Source organism: Sardina pilchardus, chromosome 20 (assembly GCF_963854185.1).
Source record: "Sardina pilchardus chromosome 20, fSarPil1.1, whole genome shotgun sequence".
NCBI lineage: Eukaryota > Metazoa > Chordata > Actinopteri > Clupeiformes > Clupeidae > Sardina > Sardina pilchardus.
The window spans coordinates 15,896,368-15,922,087 of record NC_085013.1 but is presented as its reverse complement, the minus strand read 5'-3'; the positions used below and the strand labels follow the sequence as shown (position 1 = coordinate 15,922,087).

Here is a 25,720-nt window from a genome sequence, read left to right as displayed (position 1 = left end):
CTCTGCTGCTCTTAATAATTAATGGCCTCCTACAGTACGTGACTGGAGAGTCACCTCACCTGGGTGCTGCGAGAGTACATTGCCTGCGCCGCACGCCGCACCCAGAGGACCCGGGGTGCCACCCGCGCTGTAATTAAGCAGCAGTCCTGAGGAGAGACGGGCACGGATGCTGCGCCGACACAGCACAGACAGAGGGAGAGAGAGAGGGAGGGAGAAAGAGAGGGAGGAAGAGAGGAGAGAGAGGGGGAGGGAGAGGAAGAGATGGAGGGAGAGAGAGAGAGATAGAGAGGGAGGAAGAGAGAGAGAGAAAGAGGGAGAGGCAGAGGAAGAGAGAGAGAGAGAGAGAGAGAGGGCTGCAGGGACAGCCTGTGGTGGTTGAGGTGTCAGAGCCCATTTGCCAGCGCCGTCGCCCTGGGAGCCGCGTGGCATCAGTCAGCCGTGCCAGCACGGAGGGAGAGCTGTCCCTTACCCCAGGGCCGCTATCGCCGTCCTCACCGCCATCATCATCATCATCATCCTCCTCCTCCTCCTCGTCATGGTGGTCAGGGTCAGGGTCATTGCGGTGGCCTCTCTCTGCTGAGGCTGCTGAGGCTGCTGAGACTGGTGGTTGTGTAAGGAGAGGAGAGGAGAGTGGGCGCTGAGAGGCAGCAGGCAGGCAGGCAGTGCTGGGGATGAGGAGGAGTCCCAGGGCAGCCACCGCTGCAGCCACAGCCACAGCCACTGCTCCCACCACCACCGCTGCTGCTGCTGCTGCTGCTGGGAGGCTTGGAGCATGGAGGCTCATTCACATTCAGTCAGGCTGCAGCCAGAGCCCAGGCCCGCCCGAAAGGCTCAGCATCATTTATCTCTCTCCCACTCCCACTCCCACTCCCTCCCTTCTTTCTTTCTCTCTCCCTTGCTCTCTTTCTCTCTCTCTCTGGCACTATCACTCTCCCTTTATCTTCTTCTTTCCCTCTTCCTCTCTTTCTTTCTCTTGCACACACACTCCATTTATTCTTTTGTGCTTCCTCCCCATATTTTCTCTTTCTGCCCTCTTTCATCTTCCTCTCTCTCTCTCTCTCTCTCTCTCTCTCTCTCTTTCCTGCCTCGGTCTGCGACTCAGCCTTCTTGGCTGTTTGTCTGTCAAATAGATCCCCTCTCTGTTCTCCCTCTCTGCTGTCTGCATGCCTGTCTGTCTGCCCATCTCCCCGGCTCATCTGTCTTCTGGTCTGTTGGGTCAGGTCTTCAGCATATCCATCTCCCTGTCTGTGGCACCGAAAAAAAGAGAAATCATGGGCTCCCCATTTTCATCGATGTGTGTGTGTGTGTGTGTGTGTGTGTTTCAGTATAGCTCATCTCAAGCTAAAGTTCATTCTGCCTCCATGAATACTTAGCAGCATAGATCTAAACACTGCCTCCTCACTGTTCTCATTGGAGATCATTTGGAATGGGATTCGCTGCGATGAAAAGATGCTTTGTGCCACGCTTAATTGAAAGGAATACTGGTGGAGTTTCTGGAAAGTTCTGGAGCGTGGCGAGCTCTGGCTGGCCACGGCTGAAGGAGCAGGCTTAGGGAGCGGAGCACATGGCACAGTGTGGCGCGGAACAGGGCGGAACAGCGCGGAACCGCACGGTGCGCTGCGATCTAGAGCAGCACAGTGAACGCCCCAAACTGCAGTAGCTGGTGGATGCTCAGGCAGAGAGGAGGCTCTTTTGTTTGATTCTTTTGGGGGAAGGAGTCTGTCAGGTCTGAAATCAGCTCTCTCTCCCTCTCTCTCTCCCTCTCTCTCTCTTCTATTTCTCTGTCTCTATCTCCCTTCTTCCTCTCATTGTCTCTTGCTTTCATTCTGTGTCTCTCTCTTTCCCTCCTCTCCTCCTTCTCTCTCTCTCTCTCATTCTCTCTTTCTTTCTGACTGGCTCCCCGCCTGCCTGCCTGGATGGCAAATCCCACTTGGGTTCCTGCAGCATATCTCCATGGCAACGGCACTATTGTCACACGTGCCTATAGATCCTTTTGGAAGAGGGGCACAGCGAGAGGTGCACTCCACACCCCAACTCTGCGCAAGAAAGGAAAATTGGGGAGAAATGAAAAGCCATGCCATCATCTCTTCTTCTCCCCTTCCACCACACACACACACGCACATACACACACACACACACACACACTCACTCTCTCTTTCTCTCTCTCTCTCTCTCTCTCTCTCTCTCTCTCTCTCTCTCTCTCTCTCTCCACACCTTCCATCAGTCGTCCCGTGCGACCACATGCCACTTAGACAAATATCAGATGATGCTAATGACAGGCTGAGGCTGTGGCCCCTGCTGTGCGCATGCTTTAATATTTGCACTAATAAAGCCACTCTTCCACTGCCACATTCCAGTGTACAAGCCCTCAGCCACAGGAGCCCAGTATCCGCTATTCATGGGACCTGTCTCGGATACAAAGGCCCCCGAAATGAGCTGCTGCTGCTGTCATCACCACAAGGTTATTAAGGATATTATTAGTCCGGCTCATGGTATTAGTTTTAGCCCAAGTATGTGCTGGTAGAGGTTGGAGCAGAACTAATGCAGAAATCGACGTGGTGTGTTGGGGATATATTGGGTATCAGCTATTTGGCATTGGGTATCAACCCCTTTAACATAGACAGAACACATGTACAACGTGCATTGATTTATTATAAAACCATATAACTGTAATGGCTCATGAAAAACACAAACGTGTCAGCGTTGTGTCCAAATATTCAAGAGGGCACACTCCTCCGTGTTGACATGATTAAGATGGGTAATTCATGTTATCCACCATTTCATCATCCGTCTCAGACTGAGCCCAATGTGTTGAGAATTTGTGCTGGCTTTTGAACTGACACATGGATAAGACATCTTCTATAATCTGCTGACTTGAGTTTAAGGTATTAGACCAAAGGTATTTCTACAGGAGTTAATGGACTTAATTTACTTTAGTAAAATACTGCAGTCTGTATTAGATGTATTAGTCTGTATTAGATGCATTATACAATATTCATAATGTCTCATAATAATTGATATACAGTATAGTAAGCCTATACATCCATTCAAATGAGTTATGACTGCACTCATAGTGTGTGATGATGTTGTAGCATAAGCCCCTGCAGCTTGCTTGAAGTATTACAGTGCATTATAAAGCTTCTTTTGCCTCTTGATTATGGCTGAGATGACATCAATTCTGGCATTACAGGGGTAAAATAAGCTTTTGTTACGTCAAGCTGTAAGGGCGTGAACAATAATAGTGCAGTAGTAGTAGTAGTACAGTCATAACTATGAAGAAATAGTTCTAAATACATGTCAATCATTAGGAGGATTGGTGAATGTGCTTGTAGTACTTTATGGACTGGGTCCATAGAAAGTGCATGAATAATTTCCTTCATGAGGTCGAGCTTCATACAATAAGTCAGTTCTACCCATGATGGGGTTGGTATTGTTCACACAGTTCAATTCTGCTGATGGTGTTAGCAGAATGCCTCATTCTGAACAGTAGTGATTCAGTGTGATAGAGTGAAAGTCAGCTTCCTGATTAGTCCCTCCAGACCAAAGCTAGACTATTGTTAGTTTGCCTTTATACTGGCTTCAGTGTGTTCTAATGTTTTCCTGCAATGAGGAGCACAATGAGTGCCAGTACCCTATGTTGGCAGCAAAATTTCACGATTAAATATTTCCACACACCTGTGCCATTTGCTACTGTGCACCCCGTAGACAGGGCTCTCCTAATCTTTGCATTTCTCTCAGCACAAAGGAGGTGAAAACGTCTAATAATAGCACTTCCGTCTCCAGTCAAACACAATGCCTGCAGTATTTTTTTTTTATTATTCAAATGGCACTTAATTACCTGTGGAATTTTAATTGCCTTGCCCAGTGAGTGGGATGTGTGTGTACGCGAGTGTGTGAGTGTGTGTGTGTGTGTGTGAGAGAGAGACGTGGCCAAGGTCACACTGTGACAGTATGGGCGAGGGCTTGTGAGTTGGAGCGGAGACGCCTCCTGCGGATTACTCATCTTCAGGGCCCAGCACACGGCAGCACCCCCTGCACCCCACCGCCGCTGACAAGCAGCTCCACCGACCAACCCATTCAAACCCACACACACACACACACATACAGTACAGACACACACATACAGTCACGCACACTCGCACAGGCACAGTCATACAGACACATAGAGACACACACACACACACATACACACAAACACACAGACTCACAGAGGGAGAGGGATAGATAGACAGACACAAACGGATACAGAAACAGAGACACGCACACACACATACAGGCACACACACATACAGGCACAGAAGCACACTTGCACTCACCGAGAAAGAGACAGAGAGAGAGGAATAGGGAGGAAGGTAGAGAGAGAGAGAGAGAGAAACATACCGCAGAAATCTTTGCCCGGGAGTAGATTTGCATATTCCGTGGTGCCAACTGTTCTTTGTAGTGCCTGATGGAGCTGCAAGAGCGACATGAAGTGAAGCAGGGGCTTGGAGCATGTGGGAGGCAAACGGGGTGGGGGGGCGGGGGTAGGGGGGGTGCTGGCAGTGCAGGGGTGGTGAGGTGCCTGGTTTGGGGGGGGGGGGTTCTAGTGATGACACACGATCAGTCTCTTTTCCTTTTTTTCTTGTTTCCAACTTCAAGCGTTGCGGCGTGTCGTTCAGATGCCGGCTCTGAGCGTGCTGCTGATGCAGGAGAGGAGAGGCAAACCAGATGGATGTGATTGTTACTTAGCGCCTCGTGCCGTGCCCGAGCCGTTTGACGCTCTTTGTTCTGAGGCAGTCAGACTGCAGTCGCTCGGGCGCCTGCGCCTGCTCTCGCCCCCTGTGTGGTATTTCCTGGCGTTGCCGCCGCCACGCCGGAGCGTCTCATGTGTCCGTGATGGATGTTTTCTTATTGCTTCCGGAAAGATTTCGTGTACTCGCCTAATAAGGCTGCGCTGCTTTCTGAACGGCAAGTGCGAAATGAGCGAGTTGAACAATCAGTCTTGTCAAAAGGGCATTCATATCTGTCGCGGAACGCGGCCGGTGCCGCAGAAGCGTATGGAACGCACCAAAAGTGCGGCGATGGTAATGAAATCTTCAGGGCTTACTGTCTCTCTGGACCCAACCACCTGTCAGACAGGCCATGATTGGTGGGAGGGGATGTGTCTCATCTTACTGCGCCCCACACCTCCACACCCCCTCAACCGCTCACACACACACACACACACACACACACACACACATACTCAGACTTCAACACACACACACTCAGATTTAGACACACGCACACACACACGCACACACACACGCACGTTCGCACGCACGCACTCCTAACCTGAAGGGACCAGCCCTTGATTTATTTGGAGGGCGCTCTTGGGGTATGAGTGGCATTTTAATGTGTTTTCAAAATGTTTGGTCACAAGCACTATTGATCACGGAGCCGGCCAGCCCTCCCAGGAGAGGTGGGCAGGAGGGGCCGGGAGAGGGGGTGTCAAGCCTGGGAGGTTTAGGGCCGGGGATGGGGGCGTGATGGAGGGTGTGGAGGTGGGGGGGTGAGCCTCAGTGGCTGTCAGCCCAGGAATGAGTTTCCACGTGTGGGATCAGATTAATGAAATGACGCCGGAGGTGCCGGGGGTCAGCCCATTAAATAATCCCCGCGTCCGTGGAGATGGGGGCTGCCAGCCAGCATGACGGCTGACTGATGGACACTTAGTGATTTGGGCTGGTGTGGCGGCGTCCGAGAGGCTGGATTAGAAGTTGGTGTGTGTGTGTGTGTGTGTGTGTGTGTCTTTGTCTCTGTCTGTCTGTGGTGTGGGAAGATTGAAACAAGGGAAGAGAGAAGAAAAAACAGGCTATTCATCGACAGGTGTACAAGTCCACATACACACACACACACACACACACAAGCACACATGCATATGCTAACACTGCTAGTCCCACACACACACCTTCAGGCTAACATGCTTATACACCGCGGCACACAGACAGCACTCAGACCATCCCACGTAATCCGAAGAGGGTCCCATATTCCCTCTGAGCAAACGCACAGTCCCCCTCCACACACTCTCCCTCAAACACACACACACACACACACACACACACTGCGTCCTGCCTTAAAACACTGCGGTGACCTTGAGTGGGTGAAGCCGGCGCGCGGTGCCAGTTTCCCCGGCGTAGCGGCGTCCAAGCTGCACGCCTCCGCTGCTGGTCCTCGGCGCCGGTGCGTGTGCGTGTGCCTCGCCCGCGGTCCTCAAGCCTAATGTCATTTATTTGTTCACATTAGGGCCAATCCCCTCGGTGAGTGGGCAGGGATAAACGCTTTTTGGCCGGCGTGAATGAGAATCAGGGGCATTTCACAGCTGAGCGCCTCCTAATGCGAGCACACTGACGCCACGCTTCGCCCAATGCCCAACTCTGACAGGGGCTGTCTCCTTTCTCAAAAAAATACACACCACAACAACAACAACAACAACAACAACAGAAACAGCAACGACTACCCTTCACACATTTTGCTCACTCCTTTTGTTTTCATTTATTCCTTTTCTTTCTTTTTATATGTGTGCTTGTGTGTGTAGGTGTACGTGTGTATGTGCATGTATGTGTGCCTGTGTGTGCCTGTGTGTGTGTGTATGCTGGGGGAGGTGTTGGCAGTTGTGTACACCCCCTGGGATGTGGGATAGTATCGACTCCCCTGCGGTTCCAGCAGGCTAAAATGGATTAGGTGCTGGTGATCAATAGCTTGGGTGAATACACAGATTATCAGATTAAGGCGTGTGCTCCCACTGCCAGGTAGAGACAGAGAATATATTTCAGCTCAGGAGACCTCAGGTGTGCTACAATTTATCATCATCAGTTCTCATGCTTGATCTGTGTGCGTGCGTGTGTGTGTGTGTGTGTGTGTGTGTGTGTGTGTGTGTGTGTGTGTGTATGTGTGTTTTTTGGTGTGTGTGCAGTAAAGGGGGATCAGCATCTGTCTTAGTAATAACAGATAGAAATAAGTGCTGGATTTCTCTCTCAGTCCAAATTTAACTTGTTTCATGCAATTGATGCGATTGATTTTTTTCTGATGTGTGTGCAAAGGTCTTAGCTCTTAAACTGAGAAAGAGAGATGAGTGTTGCTGGTTATATTGTTCTGTTTAGTAACCTTGGCAAGCTCTGAGCTTTGTTGACACAGAAACCCAAAATCATGCACAGTGCTACTGCTGATTAAATGGACTATTTTTTGGTTATTTTGTGTCCTCTTCCTATTTAGTTATTTCTGGAGTTATTGATTTTGTTTCTGCATCCTTTCATTCGCCTTCCTGGTCCTATCAATTTGAAGAAACCATACCTTGCAAACATTCAAATGAAAAGGAAATCAACTGTGTCTAGTTTCCTGCTGATCAAAATGGCCTCCCGCAGGTTTTTGTAATCACTGCCTCCCAACTCAACAGTGCATTAGTATACTTCCAGTGTCAGAGAGATTTTGTCATTTCTGAAACAAAAACTTAAATGACTAAAATGATTTCCATGAATAATAATTTGTTATCTATTGGTCTACTACCAAACAAAGCCTTTTGCTCAAAATTAATAGTGATTATAAAAACAAAATCCCTACCAAAAGATGGACTTGAATGCCATCTGGACCACAGCATTGTGTCCTTTTCGAACAGAAAAACAGCCTTTGCCATTTAGAGGCCTAAACTGCATGCTCGGTAGCGCGTGACCAGGGCTCTGGCAGCCGACAAGTGAAGGCACGGTGGTTAACTGCTCTCCCCTCTTATCTCCTCCCCCCCCCCCCCCCCCTTCCACAATCCCCCTCCTGCAGTGTGTACGGCTGCCCGCTGGCCAAGAAGAGGAAATCGCATGACAGGCAGCCTCAGGAGCCCGCCCCCAAGAGGAAGGCCTTCCTCACGCACTTAGACAACTCCTCCATGGAGGAGTGCTACGAGACCGACGGCACCGAGGACATGGAGGAGCGGGTGGAGGATGAGGAGGACAATGAGGAGGACGGCAACGAGGAAGAGGAGGAGGAAGAGGAGGAGGAGGTCTACTCGGAGGACAATGAGGAGCACGTGGAGCAGGAGGACGGCGAGGTGGAGAGAGGAGAGGAAGAGGAGGAAGGAGAGGAGGAAGAGGAGGTCGAGCAGGAGGAGGAGTGCATAGAGGAAGAGGAGGGTGAGGAGGAAGAGGAGGAGGACGATGAGGAGGAAGATGACGAGGAAGATGACGAATATGAGCATAATAGCCAAGATTCAGGTGAGTGTTTCGTATTGCTAAATGATCACAATCATCTCCAGGCCAGAATTACAGTGAGCTTTGGCAAGAAACACTCTCACATCTAGGACCTCTAAATGGCTGATTACCATAGAAGCATATCATTTGTAAAACATCTGAAAAGGCAGAGAGGGAGAATTGTTGTTGCTTTTAGAAAGGCAATAAAATAAGAAGCCTCAGGTGGATCCTTTTAAATGAGAGGATTTCTTGACTATTTATCTATCCACAATATATGACAAGCAAGGTGCTTTACGGCAATTAGAATCCACCATCTTGTTCCCTCAGTCTGTGAGCAGTGTGTACCTAAGTCAATACCAAATTGAATTTGAGATGGTAAACATTATGGTAAGACTGAGACGATTTGGCAAGCTAGACTCCTTTTTTGGAAGGTCACTGTAATTTGAGGTGCAACTGGAAAGTAAGCCACGACCTTCAACACCCTCTCAGTAACAGGCTAAAAACAACCCTGCCTCACACGTATTCTCTCTCACATACGCACTCACACAGCAGCTCGTGAAGATGACAGTTTTAACGCCCCTGGGTTTTGGTGTAAACTCTACACCATGTGCCTATATGGTCTACTTCCCTTGTGCGCTTCACTTATAAATTCTCCTTCTGTTTTTGTGTGAATAAAGTTAATGTTAGGTGCTAAGCAGTCACAGCAGTACGCACAATCCAGCTTCAGGAAAAAACAAAATGTTGGTGTTTGTGTCATTCTACCTGGTGTCCACTCAAGACTTGTCTGTCACTGACTCGTTATCTGTCTTTCTGGTGGACAGATGAAAACATGACAGGGTTTTTTTTTCTGTCTGACCGTGGCGTGTCTCCTGATTTTTTTTATGCAAAGAACCAGATTTGGCAGAGCCCAGCTTCATGCCAGCCTCTAGCCCAATCTGACTTGACATTGCCTGTTCTGATCCAGTCGGAGCTGGCATCTCGCAAGAAGGCATTCTAACCTCGACTCATGCTCTGCCTCCCCACCTGAGGTGTGGAGAAGATTCAGCTTGCTCTGCCATGCTGCTGAAAAAAGGACTTCTCAAAATGCGTGGCCACATTTTTAAACATGTCACGAAATTATTTAGAATAACATTATGTTAAATTAGGTTGTTCATTGTCAAAAAGCTATGCTTTGCATTCATTCTAGTATCTTTTCAGCTCACTATAAATGTGACATCTAAAGGCAATTTGACAAAAAAAAAAAAAATGATAGAAATTTGTGAAGATAAGATAAGATAAGACGTTAATGTCCCAAAAGAGGGAAAATTGTCTTGGGCAGGTAAGTCGCATGTTGCGTAACATAGAACACACAAGAGACTTGACACAGACATACATTGCAGAAACAAGACATTGCATTCCTGTTCCATAACATAACAGAACAGGAACACTGAACTAACACAAGACATCTGACAAACAAGAAGCAAGCAGCACAGTAAGTAAGCTATAGGCATGTACAAGATACAACAGCATACCAGATAAATAAATGAATAAGGGGGGAAAAATAGATAAATAAATAAATAAAATAAAATAAAATAACTGGCAAACACCTAAATCTAGGCCCTATTTTTATTTTTATTTAAGAGAGTTATTGAAGTTATTGAATTGAAGTGAACAGACAGTCATTATTATATACAAGTTACAGTATATGACTGGAAGTTCATATGAATGGAAATGGGGGCATTGATATTTTCACTATGTAAATGTAGTATCATTTTGCCAGCTGAGAGTTACAACCTTGAACTGCTTTACTAGGTGACTATCCTCTGCCATACATTCTTGGAGTTTCGACTGCTGTGGAAACCGCTTTTTTGTGTTACATTTTGAATCATTGAATTTGGAGCTATAGAGCTGTAACCACCAATTCTCTGTCAAAATATAGGCATGGATATTTGCTCCTTCCCTTAATCACAACCAATATCCCTACTTCTCGTTCCATTTTTTAGACGCTTTGATATTTTTACCCTTTAAAAGGGTCCCTCTCAAAAAATTGTGGCATACCTTTTGAAGCGCAGAATAAATTGATACGCAGTCCTGCCAGAAATCAAAGTCATTCTTGTTATTCTAAGGCATCCAGAGCAATACAGTGCTGATGGGAGAGCTGTGCTGTTGACAGTTTGGGGTGAGAATGTCAGTTGAGTAGATTATTCAAACCCACAAAAGGCATGGTTAAAATGACAGAGAAGGGAGTTCAGTGACCTACTGATACCTGTCTGGCTCAATTACTGACATGAAGTCCAAAGATTTGTGAGACAAGTATTTTATTTACTGAAACAGCTTTTTTCTGAATTCTGTGTGGGTTTTTTTTTACTTCATCTGAAAGCATTGAGGTAGGCCAACATTTCTAACAATATCTGGCACAAGCATGTTGATAAAAGACACATGGTGACATTTTGCAAATCTGAAGCAGTTCCTTAATTTTCAAATATTTGATTCATATGTCATTTTCTCTGTTAGGTTCCTGAAGAGAACATTCCTGGTAATGATAGAATTGCACATTACAGACATTGACAGATACAGTGCAAATAGTACAATATTTACAAAATATAGAATACATTTACATATAAAACACATTTACATGTAGAACAATGAGAACACAAGCCTTGACAGCCATTACATGGATGATAGGTATTTACTGGAAAGACAGGTACTGAATGATATTACACAAGTACATCACTGAGAAATGGCTCTCATGTGATTTTGTTACACAGACAAGACACTGAAACCTATTTAAGCAACAGTAGAAAAGTGAGGTGAAATTAGATTTTGTGCTTCTTCTGTGTGCATGTGCCTGCGTTGTCTCCTCTCCCATGGTTTTGCTCTCCTCTCTTCCAGAGGAGGATCATTTGAGCAATGGCTACGCCAAGTCTGGCCCGCCGGGGGAGAAGGACGACAACAACAACGACGAGTACGAGAACTATGACGAGCTGGTGGCCAAGTCGCTGCTGAACCTGGGCAAGATCGCCGAGGACGCCGCCAACCGGGCCATGACCGAGTCCGAGATGAACAGCAACTCGTCCAACAGCGCCGAGGAGGAGGAGGACGAGGAGGATGAAGAGGAGGAAGACTATGAAGAGGAGGAGGAGGAATACGACGAGAACGAGGGAGGCCCCAGGAAAGGGGAGCTGAGTCTGGATGTGGACAGCGATGTGGTGCGGGAGACGGTGGACTCTCTCAAGCTGCTGGCGCAAGGACACGGGGCAGTGCTGTCCAACAACCTGGACGAGGGGGCCTTCGACGAAGAAGGGGGTCTGGAGAACGGGGACGGCTGCGTCGGCGCCAACGGTCAGCCCGGAGGCTGCGGTCGCGGCGGTTTCGCCGGCGGCCCGCACGGCGCCGGCCAGGGCAAGCCGACCAGCAACGGCCAGCCGGTGGAGGAGAGCGACGAGGACGTGTGCCTGAGCAGCCTGGAGTGCCTGCGCAACCAGTGCTTCGACCTGGCGCGCAAGCTGAGCGAGTCGCAGAACTCCGACCGCTCCACCACGCTGGCCCAGCAGACGCTGCAGACGCTGCAGCACCAGCAGCAGCAGCAGCACCACCTGGACAGCCAGTCGCACCACGGCTACGGCGACTGCCAGCAGCAGCAGCAGCCCAGCCCCGAGGAGCGCCGCGCGCTGGAGCGCAACTACTCGGACATGGTCAACCTGATGAAGCTGGAGGAGCAGCTGAGCCCGCACTCCAAGGCCTTCGCCAGCTGCGCGCGCGAGCGCCACGACGCCTTCTTCGACCGCGACGAGGACACCACGTCCATCGCGTCCGACCGCTCCGAGGAGGTGTTCGACATGACCAAGGGCAACCTGTCGCTGCTGGAGAAGGCCATCGCGCTCGAGTCGGAGCGCGCCAAGGCCATGCGCGACAAGATGGCCCTGGACTCGGCGCGGCGGGGCGGCATGCGGATGCACGACGACCACCACGGGCATCGCCACGGCCACGGCCACGGGCACAGCTACGGAGAGGACCGCAAGCCGCGGATGCATCACGACGGCATGAAGAAACCCTACTACCCGAAAGGTAAGCCACTGGTTTCAACACCGGTAGTTGTATTCAAAAACGGATGTGTCCAGTTCCCAAGCTCCAGCAAGAGACACTGTGAGTTTCCCAGCCTGCCTCTCTTTGAATAAGTGATGTGCTCTATGCAGGCACTTTGCAAGACCTCTGTAATAACAGCATGCCTTCACTTGGAGAGATAACTGCGCTGTGATTGCACCGTGCACTATGGCAACCTTTAAGTGATGCTAATGCCGGAGTAAAGGTGAGCAGTGTGTATAGAATCTCTACAGTAAATGATTATACCGTATGCAGCCGTAACCTTTGCCCATGCATCCACTTCTCTGGGCTGGATGCTCCCAGTGACGGCGTACTGTGAGGGGAGCTTAGCTTCCAATCCATCCCATCTCCCCTCCCCAAGGCTGTGGACTCACATGCTCAACAGGGGACCTCACCGTGACCCCCAGGACAGGATTTTTTTTTTTTTTTTTTTTTTTCCGCTATTCAACCAATTTGAAATGTTCGCATCTCCATGGCCCAGGCAGTGACTGCAGCTTATGTTGTTCAAATAGGACAGCATAGCAACATCAGAGGCTCAGCTTGTCAAGCATAAGTAATGGCAATCTGCACGGCCAGTTAGGACAGCAAATCCCATCCTTGGGTTGCAGTCTGTGATCAAGCTGCCTATTTTTAAACCCCCCAAGAAAGGAGGTGGAGGAGGAGGGGGGGGGGGCTGCTCCAAAATACAGCTCTGCCCTTCTGCTGGAGCTAAAGCATATAGATGTGCCCCGGGCGTGTTTCATTAGAGAAATCCCCTCACTGCCACTGGGGGTGTGAGAGCTGCCGAATTGCTGTAGTCGACGACTGATTTTTAGCCAAACCCTTATTCGGTCATTACAGTTTTATTTGTGCCGTTCTGTTTCATGTATCCGAGGCGGCGCGGCTGCTGGGACCGCGCGCTGCAAATTCTGTTTGCTGGCGCTCACTCATCCAATCTTATCAAATGACATTTCCAGCGGCGAAGATCTTCCTTAAGAGCCATTCCCCTCGCCAGATATACCCTAAAATACTCTGCATTATAGCGGACAGGAGAGAGGCAATAAGGGTGAGATAGCGCAGACACACACACACACACACACACAGGCGCGCACACACAGACATGAAAACATGGATGGAGAGAGAGTAAGCAAGAGGAAAGCAAGCCGCACGACCACAGCCCATCTCGTCCGTGCGCCGGGCCGGCCATATCTCTCTAATGTCTGAATAATGAGAGATGCATGGCCGTTGCGTCACGATAACATCTTCGCCCGCCAGAGATAGCGGCAGACGCTCGTTGACCAGGGGGCATTATGATTTATAAAAGTACAGTGGGGTGACAGTTATGGAGGAAGGCCCTCTTTACAGCAAAGTGCGAGGAGGAGATGGAAATTGAACAGTATCAGCGTGACCGATAACGAACGGCAGCGCCACAGACTTGCCCATTAATTATCCCCAGACGCTATGGTAATGGGGGCCATTTGCTATGCAAAGCGTGGCCCTGTCCTGAGCCCCAATCGATAGCCGCCGCCCACTAATACGTATTCCTCTGCAGCTGCTCGCTCAGCCCTCTCTCTCTTTCTCCCTCTCTCCTCCTCCACATTCACTCTATCCATCTCTCTCTCTCTCTCTCTCTCTCTTTCTCTGTGTCTCGCACTGTGAGGCCGTAATGCCTCTGTAATGGCGTTGGCGCCAGCACTAGGTATGTGCTGTGGGGCTTGTGGTGGAGGATAAGGAGAGGATTGATTGTTAGTATGTGTGAGCTTGTTGTGAATTGTGTGTGTGTGTGTGTGTGTGTGTGTGTGTGTGTGTATGTGCATGCATGTGTGTGTATTATTTATGATGTGAGCATTAATTACTTTGTGTGTGTGTGTGTGTGTGTGTGTGTGTGTGCGTGCGCACATATGTGTTTGTGATGCCAACACACATGGCACCAGAGAGGGGTGGATAACACAAACGCTAACTGGGCTATTTCCGCGTGCCAGTCTCAGTCAGGCACGGACTCCGATTCTCATGTGTTACAGTCGCTGTCGGTAATTTCAAAAGATGATTGCGCCGTGTGTGGCCATGTGCTTGTGCACTTGGAAATGACTCTGAATAAACTGAGCGCATTACACCCGGACGTCTGATCATCCGAGTGGAATTGAAAAAGTAAAAGCTCCTAACCGGATATTTTTCATGATTTGTCGTTTTGCCGTAGTGCCCTACTCATTTACAAACATGCTCAACAACACAAGCAAGCACACAGTCTCACACATAGAGTCTACACATGCACAGTCACACACTCATACGTACACAGGGTACACTGACACACACACACACACACACACACACACACACAGGTGTTATACACCCACAGGCAGTCATACACAAATACCATAGACTTAGATAGATAGATAGCATGACAGCACGACAGCAATAAATGACCACAAAGCACAATAAATTGTTGCGATAAATACTACCAGACACAACATTAGCATTAGCAGAAGAATCATTACTATTAATAATATATATGACAGTAACCAGTAATCAGTACAAAAAAATGGCTCATAAATAATCAGTAGAATCTTGTTTGTGGGAGAGGGACAGAAAGGTGGCCCTCCAGCAAATACAGGAAGATGAGGCAAAGCACAGGATTGGGAACTTCTGGTGCAACTCCAACTGCAAGTTCTACATTGTATTACTGTGACTACTTTGAGGCCAGACGTGGTATTCAGAGTGTGCGTGCATTGTCAAACTACTCCCTTTGAAGATGTGATAGAGAAAGCCTTTGACAGGAAGAGGTTAAACTATGCAGGTGGCAGAAGTAAGAGAATGTGGCTGATATTTATATAGCACTTTTCAAGCACAGGGCACATAAGTCCAGTGGAAATAGGTTGTGGGGGTTTTGTAGCAAAGTCAGCCACAACATTGCTGCTGGATTTTGGTTTTCTCAGACAGTCACTGAAAGGTATAGCCTGGTCCTACCAAACTTTCGTACATTCATAATGTACAGAGAGTCTGGCCCCTTTCCATTGCCAACCATGAACTTCCTTGAATGTGGGTACTCTGTTGATGTTTAAAACTATAGCCTAGGTGCACAAAAGGCTCTTCCTGTACACTCATTTATTTCCGGTGGAAATTAAACTGTTGTAACAGCATCTTCTGTTACATTATGCTCGTTAAATCTTCCACTCTGACACTGAATATCTTCAACTAATAATAACAATTTCAACACGTTTAAATCTTTCTTTATCGTAACGTGCTGATTCCCAGGTGCAGTATCCAACCGGGTCCGTGTAGACACTAATTGCATTATCAATAGCGGCAGGCTCAAACACACCTGGCTCCACCGGAAACAAATGAGTGTACAGAGAGCCTTTCCTGCATGTAGCCTATTGGGTCTGCCCAGAGCCACTCAGATCTTCCATAACCAATCGCCAATGTGACATGCTCAAACTAGCGCACGACCTCAACGTCATCTTTCTCAGCTACTCCCTCACTTTGCTGATTGGACCTGCACATTTTTGTCTTGAGAAAACCTGCGAATATACCGCAGACCCAGGCGATGTACTGAAGGGAAATGATAATTGAGCAGAAGTACGTAGGAGGGCAGAGCCAGGCTATCTGAAAGGAGCTTTAAAACAGCTATATGCTTCCGAAAAGGCAAGCCAATGGATATGGCAGAGGCGCCCACAGACTACTTGGGGTCATGTCATAACGAGAGTTGATTCTGAGATGTGTGAAATCACTGTGTTTTTAGGGCGGTAGTTGGGGGTGGTGGTGGTGATGTCAGTTCCTGCTTTGGAGGGTGATTAGGCTGCTAGCTTGGCTTGGAGCCCAATTGGAGTATAATCACTTGCTAGTTAGTAGATGCTAGATGTTGTTTGTTCCTGCGTTGGTTCTTTCTCTGGGCAACTGGGCTGTTAGCTTTTCCTATAGCCCAATGGGGCATTAGCACTGGCTAGCGAAGCTTACTTGTGCTCAAAGGCTTGGTGATTTTCTGTTTGCTGCTTTGGTTCATTTTTGCTGTTATTGTTGTTAAAGTAGTAGGCCTATCCCATGTCATGCTGTGTAATCTTAAAGCTCGGCTGTTAACTGGCCACATTTTTTCAATGACTTGAACAGTGGAATTGGTCTAGCTAGTTTCAGCTCACAGGGGAACACAATATGTACCACACATTGGGGAGACCGTTTCAGCCTTGTGCTTCAAAATACTAGTTTGGTATGTTATCTAGACTGGTTGCCTTGGATATATCAAGTTCTTTGAGTTTCTTTAACAACACAGCCTCAGACACTTCCCTAAAAGAAAATGCATTAGCTTTAACCCCCTTTCCTACTGTAGGTAGAACGGTTGAACATGTGTTTCTCCAAAGAACCCTGTGGCAGTTGGCAACTTATCAACCAGAATTTTGGCAATGGAAGTGAAATAGGTGTTCAAACTATCAGCCACCTCTGCTTTGTCTTTGCCACCAAATCCAAGCTGAGGTTGACTGTTTTGGTCTATTGTTTATTGCTACCCTAATTGTACCCTCGTGTCTTTCAGAGATCTCGTTATTTTTGTTTTTTGATATCTTCTCATTAAAATATCCCTTCTTTGTTCCCTTTGTCATCCTATGTACTTTATGTATGTATTGTATTTGGAGAATGCCTGATCGGTCCTACTTAAAAGTCTAATTAAAAGCAGCCAAATCTGCATTTCTAAGCTTAAGAACCTTTATATATATACATGTATATATATATATATATATATATATATATATATATATATATATATATATATAATTTAACCACTGTGCTCTTTGTTTAATTCTAACTCTATTGGTGCTAATTTGACAACATGAATGAGCATAGTTTTAAAAGAATCCCGCGTGTTGTCCACATCTTTACAGTGTATGACCTGTGACCAATCCTTTTTGCCAAGGGAGTCAATGAAAGCCTCCTTACAGTAGTTTTTCAATGCTTTCATTTTGACGGTGCTGTGACAAGCAAAAAGAGATTTATTTTACTTCATTGAACAAAATATACCAATTGATCACTAAGGCCACATCCAAAAGCCCTATATTGTAACTATCCTTAATTTATTTGACACAAAATATTCAGTAATAAAGTCAGTAATAGTCTGGGAAGAACCTACTCTGAATACAAATATCCTGAGCATCTTATAAAACAGCACATACTGTACTGTACGTAAGTAAACACATGCATAAATGCTGTGAATTCACATGCATATACTGTATACTGATCACACATACATTATTGTCCCCAGAGCTCACTGGCTGTCTCTCATTCACTTTCACCTTCAGAGGTTGGCATTCGACTTTCCAATTAAGTCTGTGTATCCCCTCCCACTCCCCTTCTAGCGTTCCCTCTTTCTCTTTGACTCTGGGCATATTGGGATACCAGGCTAAATGATGCCAGGTACCAAGTTACACCACCGTTAAAATTTTAATCAGTGGTCTCCATGGCACAGCGTATCTGAGAACCCTTTCCTCTCTTCCTCTTTCAACCTTGCTCTCTTTCACCGTCTTTCTCTCTCCCTCCATCATTCCTTCCACTTCTATCTCTTTGCATCTCTCTCTCCCCCCCTCTGACTCGTTTTATCACGGCATCTCCTTCACCGCTCTCTCTTTTCTTATTGTCATCAGTAGATGAGCCTCAGAGCGGCCTGTCTGTCATTTTGGCCTTTTCTGAGTGGCCGTGCCCAGTTTTGCGCTCCTCTCCTTGGCTGCTAAATCAATAGTGTGTCGCGCACAGAGGAATTCTGATCAGGCGCTGAAGGGTCTGCCTCGTGGCTCAGTGATGAAGGTGATGATTTTTAAAAGTGCGGCGGATTTGCACTTGTAAAGGAGGACGACCCGGTCACATGCGTGACGCACATATGAATGGAAGTCACCTGCCTCCTGAAGTCCATTCATCAGAACTCTCAGGGAGAGATCCGTACAGGCTAAACTGTGGAGAGATCGGTACCGAGTATGAGCATGAGGTTTTTGGAAGTGCCATCATGTCTAGAGGTCTTTATATAAACATGTTCAGCTAGAAACTAGTCACAGTGCTGAGGAATGCAAGCCCCATATTTCTGCATCAGATGTGTGTATGTTAATCCTCATGCTATATGTATGTAAATAAGGCAGTTTGGTTGTGTATGGCCCATTGGGAAAATATCATTCATATCTTTTGTGCAACTGATGCAAACTGAAGTGTGATTATACTGTATATACATTGTATGGAATATTTTTGCTGCACCTTAGTGTTGGAACTTAGATGTGATTATAGGTCATGAATGTAGTGTTTTATGGTTAAATGTCTTCATAAATGTACTCAGAGTTTGGTAAAAAAAACGAAAAGCCTACTAATACGAAAATTCAACAGTTCCATACCATACATTTTCATTGAGTTGTGCATATGTTTAAGGGTGCTGTTGAATCTGTAATATAGAATGAATATTTCCATTTTTTGTATTACACCTGGTGGTCGCTCCCACTGGAGTCCACCTCTGACCCTTGGCTAGAAATACACATTACCGCCAAGATTCCCACCATTAGTTGCCATGGTAATGACTGGTTCATTTTCTCCTGCTCTCTCTTTCCTGTGTGTGTGTGCGTGTGTGTGCTTGTGTGTGTGTGTGTGTGCGTGTGTGTGTGTGTGCACGTTGGCACTCAGATTCCTCCCGCTCAGACAAGAAGGAGAGCCGGTGCCCGACGCCAGGGTGCGATGGGACGGGTCACGTGACTGGTCTCTACCCCCATCACCGGAGCCTGTCGGGGTGTCCTCACAAAGACAGGGTGCCCCCAGAAAGTGAGTACTTCCTCCACCCCTGCAGGGGTCCCTGCTGTGGCATGACGTAGGACAGGCCACTACTGTCCACAGTGCTCCTTGTGACCGTGTTGCATGCTGCATGGCAACGTTCTCTTGCACTCGGAGCCTTTTTGCAGTCACTCAGTGTGGTGGTTCTGGTCAGGTGTTTTGCATGCCCTGATGTGAGTGCATGGTTTGTGTGTTAATGAGGGCCATAATAAAACTGCAGAGGTCATATGATAGGACGTCTGTGGTTATTCAGAGGGTTCAGGGGGACATGTTGAAATGGATGCTGGGAGATTTGGATGAAAGCTTGTTTTTCCTTTCATTGCATTGTGCCTGACATCTGCAGTAACAGGTCTCTAATAAAAGCATAGATTATTGTACAATTTACTCAGATCTGTTGTTGTGTGCATCCACTGGCTGGTGGTTGTGTTTGGCTTTGCTGCATGACCAGTTGTGTGCATGTTCTTTGTCTTTCTGAACCAGCTGCTCGGCTCAGACAGGAATAGCAGTGAGGCGTCCAACCAGCAACCAGTGAGCTCAGAATGTGAGAATAGGCACGCTTTCTCACATTTCTTCAGCTTGAGCTACTTTGTGAGACCCATGAAATCAGTTGTCAAAGTTTGAATGTGTTTGCTATTGACTAAGATTGAGGAGACCTCCGGCACAATATGCGTTCGCTCATTCTCCGAGTTTTATTCGCCCAATTAAATTTCCCTTGAATAAATCCAAATTATAGATGGTTTGTGTGCTGTAGCTGCCACTGAGGCCATAAACATTAGTTTTTTACACTAAGGGGTGTGCAGTCTCCCTCAGCGCACTACCCTCCTCCACCATTCAGTCTCATTCACCTTGTGTAAATCTCCCAATAAACCCAATTTTACACGTTTCATTACCCCAAAGAAAGAAGCCGTCGTTATGGTCCTAAATGACCCAGACTGCAATCAAAGGAAGTGACTGTTTAAATGACAGCCTAGGAATTAGTTAGCATAAAAGATTTGCTTGTAAAGTGCCCAGATGTCAGAAGGGCCATGGTGAAATTGGCGAGGCCACTGAACTGCCGCGTGATTGGACACTCGTGGGTGTTCAGATGGAGAGGGCAAACTTTAACCTTGGACCATATGGCCAACACTGAAATAGAGATAAAATGTTGCACACAGAAGGTATTTCAAATTTCCCTTTTTTTTCCTTCAAAGGAAAGACTTCAATCTATTGGTTCTTTAATCTTTCTTTCACACATTATCATGAAGTTTATCCGTCTTCTATCAAATATTAAACTGCGGATTTAAGTATTCTTTAAGAATTCATTTACTATGATTTCATCATCAGAAGTGTGTCTTTCCCAAGCGGAATCAATGCGTTAGATGCATTGAGAGCTCGCTGATGTGCACACACATACATGCACACACACAAAGCAGCTCCCCGGTCCTTTGCCCTTCTGGATCACTGTGGCAGCTCTGTTGCCGCTGAAAGGTGACCTGTTGAGGGTGGCTGGGATATCGACAGGTCTCTGCTTAAAAATGCATTATCTGCAATGGAGCAGCTCCAGACCAAGTTTCCTCCTGTCGATTTGTGGTCAATAGCCCGGCCAGAAAGGCCCCCGTCAGAGGCACCGGCGTATTTGCACACAATGGGCTGCCTGCAGAGGTGACCCGCTGTAGAGACCTCCCTTAACGTCCAGCACACGTGGGGGACCACGAGCTATTGACACCTCAGTGCTCGCTTTTTTTTTTCTTAAAGTATCCAATTTTTTAAGGACACTCTCTGGCAAATGAGTTTTAAATGAGCTATTCTGCTCATTCCACACACCTATCTGCTGAATGGATACACACAGTAGTCAAATTAGGGTCCTCTTTTTGTGTAATCAAAACGATTTGCATTCGAAGGAGAGAGACACAAAAAAAACCTGAAAGCTTAAAATGGAGTTTACTAATGAAATTCATTATTACTGCCATTAAACAGTGTTCATCTGTGTGTGAGAGGCACAACATGTTCTTCTTCTCCTCGCCTTGCAATCACCGTGCAACATCTGCTGCGTTTGGTTGGAGTACGCACGGACTGCTCGTCGAGGTAGCCCATCTCGTCCAATTAGAAGTATGTGTTGTAATTAATGTGCCAGTGAGCTGGGAAGATGTGGGTTAGGGTTTAAGGAGGTGATAATGATGAAGCCAACAAGTGGAGTGCGCTCGCCAAGCCTCTGCTACCCACACTCCTTTGCACCTCACATGTGTCCTCCCGCACTTCCGGAGATCATTAACCTAATTGGCGCCCGTGGGGATTTAAGACAAGTGTAGATTGTTGTCATGGTAAAGATGTATGGAAGACCAGCGCCTATTATTGTCCGGGCTGTAACAATAGAGTGGAGTTGACAGGGAGACTACCTGCCTGTCATTCATGATCCATTGGATTTTTCTTGCTGATGAAGGCAGCATTGTGTTTGTTGTGTCCACATTTGAAATATGGGGCTTGTGTCAACGCTAAACTAGTTTTACCGTGTATGTTTAACCCCGAGCCCAGTGTTTGCTCAGACTGGTGAAGGGCAAGAAAGAGACGCATGTTAAGAGGGAGAGGATAAGCAGGGTGAGGGAGCAGAGGAGACGCCGCCGTGGCTTGTTATTGTGGTGAATGTGTTTAGTCTTCCCTTCCGTCTGCATCCTGCATGCGCTCAGCTGAGCTGAGCTGAGCTGAGCTGCCTCCCGCTCCTTTGTCTGCTCAGACTGAAGTAACATGACTAATGTGCAGTAATGTCCAGGCGTCTAACCAGCTATTCTCCACTCTCCTCTCTTGTCTGCTGCCAAGTTCTTGCAATGTATGAGAATGTTCTTAAGTGTCCTACGCCCGGCTGCACAGGACGCGGCCATGTCAATAGCAACAGGAACTCCCACAGAAGGTGAGTGGACCGCAGCAGGCCAGAGACCATATCTGCTTTGGTTGAATAGCGCCATATGCAGCTGTGTTATGTTCAACATTTTCTATGTGAATAACCAGCAAAAAAAATATCTATTGAGAACCAAATAAGAATTCCCCTCCTTTTTAAATGTAGATTGATTCTGAGGGTTGTAAGAACTGTAGGCTATTTCTTCAAATATCCATTTGGATAAATGTTTCATCCAATAGCTAATTGAAAATATTGAAAAAAAAATATTAGTCAGCCACCTCCGAGATCCTTCTGTATGTGTCAGTGTTCAGTGCAATACAGCACCATTTGACTGCCCTAGTAAGTCCTTTGTCTCTATCACTGAGCTGCACATGGCTGGGTTTATGGAATGGAAGTGCAGTTTCTCGGTCCTTCACCTTGTGCAGCAGACGCCTGCTCCGAGGTGGCGGTAGAGGACAAGGTGTTACCCACCGCAGCTGTTGTGAGAAGCAGGTCTTAGCAGCAGCCATTTGCACCTCCATGACACCCAGTAGGGGGACATTGTGCTTTAGACCTGGGAGGTGGGGAATGCTCTCCCCAAAGACCCCCTCCACACACACACACGCACACACACATACACCAGAATCATGCATGACTGGCGTGAAGTCTTCCTGCTTCTCACACACGCAGGCGCTCACACTCCTATTCACACACACACACACACACACACACACACGCTCACACGTGTGGGCTCACACCTCATGCTCACTCCACCTGTGCTTGCCGCCGGCATCTCTCCTCCCCCCGTGGGACTTGAGCAGTCATTACAGTTGCCGAAAGTACTATTTAAAAGAGAAAGGGAAGCGTAGACAGGGCTCCTCGGTCTGATTCAATTGACTGGCACGCTCCTCGTCAGGCATAGGTACAATTACAGGTACACGCCAGGTGCTTTTTTCCCCCTCCTGTTCTCCTCTTTGAGTTTGTGTGGTATGATATGTCAGGATGGATTAGTGGGGAGAAGGCGAGGCTGCAGCCTGTGCAGGGAGAGCACAGTCTCTGGCAAATGGTGCTCAGTGTTCCCAATCTGTTGCAGCCTCTCGGGGTGCCCCATTGCAGCGGCAGAGAAGCTGGCCAAAGCCCACGAGAAGCACCAGTCATGCGACGGAAGCAAGTCTAACCAAGGCTCCGATAGGGTGCTGAGGTAACTTCTGCTGCTTTCTTCATTTATTTCTTTATTTTTTTGCATGCAGTCATGAGTATTTGATTTCTGAAAGCTTTTGAATTTTTTAGTAAAAAAATTGCACTCTGGCAAAAATGTTGCACACTGTAGTCTGTGCCTTTTTAAATGATCAATGCTGTACTTGCTATCTAGTTTTTAACAGAATATTATAGTTGTAATATTTAAATCATACAATTTCTGCCTTTGTTTTTGAAATGTTTGTATTGTACAACAGTGAAATGCTCACTCTCTGAATCTAGCACTGTAACTTTCCCCTGATCTCTTGGACCTACAGCCCCCCTCATTTGTCTTCCAGGCCGATGTGCTTTGTGAAGCAGCTGGAGATCCCTCAGTACGGACACAACGTGCCCACCACCACCCCGCGCTCCAACCTGGCCAAAGAGCTGGAGAAGTACTCCAAGACCAGCTTCGACTACAACAACTACGACAGCCACGGAGTGTACGGAAAACGGGCCATCGCACCCAAGGTCCACGGTCGAGACACGTCCCCCAAAGGATACGATGGTACGCCCCGGAACACTATGGTTCTAATCCACCACACAATCAAATTTTTGTTACATTTTTGTTAATTGATCAGCTACTTTGGACCACAATGTGCATAACAAGTCTACATGAAAGCAGCAAAATTGCCAAAGCTATGAGGCTTAATATGAACCGTGAGCTGAACTAAGCAAAATGCATTCCATTGCTAGAGATAAAAAAGGCTGCCGTGCACTAAGGAAATGAATGTAAATGTGATGTAGCACTCTGCCCATAACACAGCAAAGGGAATAAAGCATCGCCAAACACGTTGTCACTAGAAGTCATTTAGCATAAATGCCCTCCATCACATCATAAAATTGGAGCCAGAAAAGCCCCCCCCCCCTTCCCCTCCAAACCCCAAACCACCCTCCCCACCAAAAGATTTTCTTTCAAAGCATACACTCCCATTATAGTCTAATCATATATGCATAGTGCACCTTCCCTTTGCCTCTCCAGTCTATTCATAAGTCAGAAACTAATGCATGGAAATGAAATAGTCCAGGTGCATAATGTATGGCAGAGTGGCTGAAAGTCAAGGTCTTGCCTAATTGCAGTGCTGGAGCATACATCCCTTACCTTTGGCTGGGGGCTCTCTGGCCCAGCTTTAATAGGTTAGAGTGCGCTAGCTGGCAGCAGTGTTCACAGCGGGAGATGCCACTTTGAAGCCCAGCTGGTGGCTGAGACTCATTGTCTCTTTGTGCCACACAAAGATACACACACACAGAGAGAGAGAGAGAGAGAGAGAGACAGAGAGAGAGAGAGACACACACACATAAATACAAATTTATGAATACACATGTACACACTGTCCAACCCCAAGACCACTGACCAGCATGCCTCCAAGCACTATTCTCTCTCTCTCTCTATCTCTCTCTCTCTCTCTCTCTCTCTCTCTATCTCTGTCTCTATCTTTCTCTCTCTCCGGCAAAACATTTTAAACATTAAAAATCAATCCACTAAAGTAAGAGATAATCCTATTTGATGATGACGCTAAAATAAAGATCAAATCTCATATGTGATAATGGGTCATTATGCCCGTGCATCAACACATACAGGATATGAGTGTTGGTGAGCCCATAAGATGGATGATGACTGTCTTTGCTCGCTCTCTGAAATCTATGAGTCGTAGGCTGTGTGTGTGTGTGTGTGTGTGTGTATGTGTGTGTAGACAGTGAAATGGGAATTTAAGTACAGAATATCTTTCAGCTCAGCTCAACATCCCTTTTCCTCTCTTTGTGTTTGTATGTGTATGGTTGTATGCATGTGTGTGTGTGTGTGTGTGTGTGCACGCGCGTGTGTGTGTGTGCGCGCGTGTGTTTGCACGACCCCCTCAGCCAAGCGCTACTGCAAGACCTCCAGTTCGGCGAGCAGCACAGCCAGCAGCTACGCGCCCAGCAGCAGCGGCAGCAGCCTGAGCTGCGGCGGAGGAGGCGGCGGAGGAGGAGGTGGAGGAGGAGGTGGAGGAGGAGGCGGCGGGGGCAGCAGCGCCAGCAGCACCTGCAGCAAGAGCAGCTTCGACTACACGCACGACATGGAGGCGGCGCACATGGCCGCCACCGCCATCCTCAACCTGTCCACGCGCTGCCGCGAGCTGCCCCAGAGCCTGGGCGCGGGCAAACCCCAGGAGCTCTGCCCACGGGTACGTCTCCCAGACGACACACCGCACCATCCGCGGGGGAGGGGGGGGGGGGGGGGGCTGGGCTGGTGCCAGGGGGGGTGAGGGGAGAGGAGAAGGAGGGGTGATAGGGAGGGAGATTGGGAGTTGGGGTTGATGTGTTTGGGGTTGGAGAGGGAGTGTAGGAAGGGTAATGAAGTGAAGGGGATTGTTTGATTGTGAGTGAGTGAGTAAATGTGCGTGTGTGTGTGTGTGTGTGTGTGTGTGTGTGTGTGTGTGTGTGTGTGTGTGTGTGTGTGTGTGTGCGTGTGTGTGCGTGTGTGTGTGCCTATGCTGGAAGCTGACTCCAGGTCTTTCACGTGGGCTGGTGTGCAGTGTGAGGTACAGCGCTAATTTGCCACTCTGAATTTGAATGAAACTGATGTGTTTCTTTAGGCTCTGCAGTCTGGCTGGGG

The 25,720-nt window shown here is 47.6% G+C and overlaps 1 protein-coding gene across 1 annotated transcript in view; it reads left to right on the top strand.

Annotated features, from left to right (window-relative positions):
* myt1lb (myelin transcription factor 1-like, b) overlaps positions 1–25,720 on the top strand; it is a 56,075-nt gene that overhangs the window by 11,762 nt on the left and 18,593 nt on the right. The window contains 8 exon segments of the mRNA XM_062523000.1: positions 7,786–8,222; positions 11,064–11,500; positions 11,579–12,239; positions 18,894–19,028; positions 21,831–21,921; positions 22,982–23,089; positions 23,424–23,632; positions 24,985–25,366. Coding sequence (XP_062378984.1) covers positions 7,786–8,222; positions 11,064–11,500; positions 11,579–12,239; positions 18,894–19,028; positions 21,831–21,921; positions 22,982–23,089; positions 23,424–23,632; positions 24,985–25,366 — 2,460 coding nt within the window.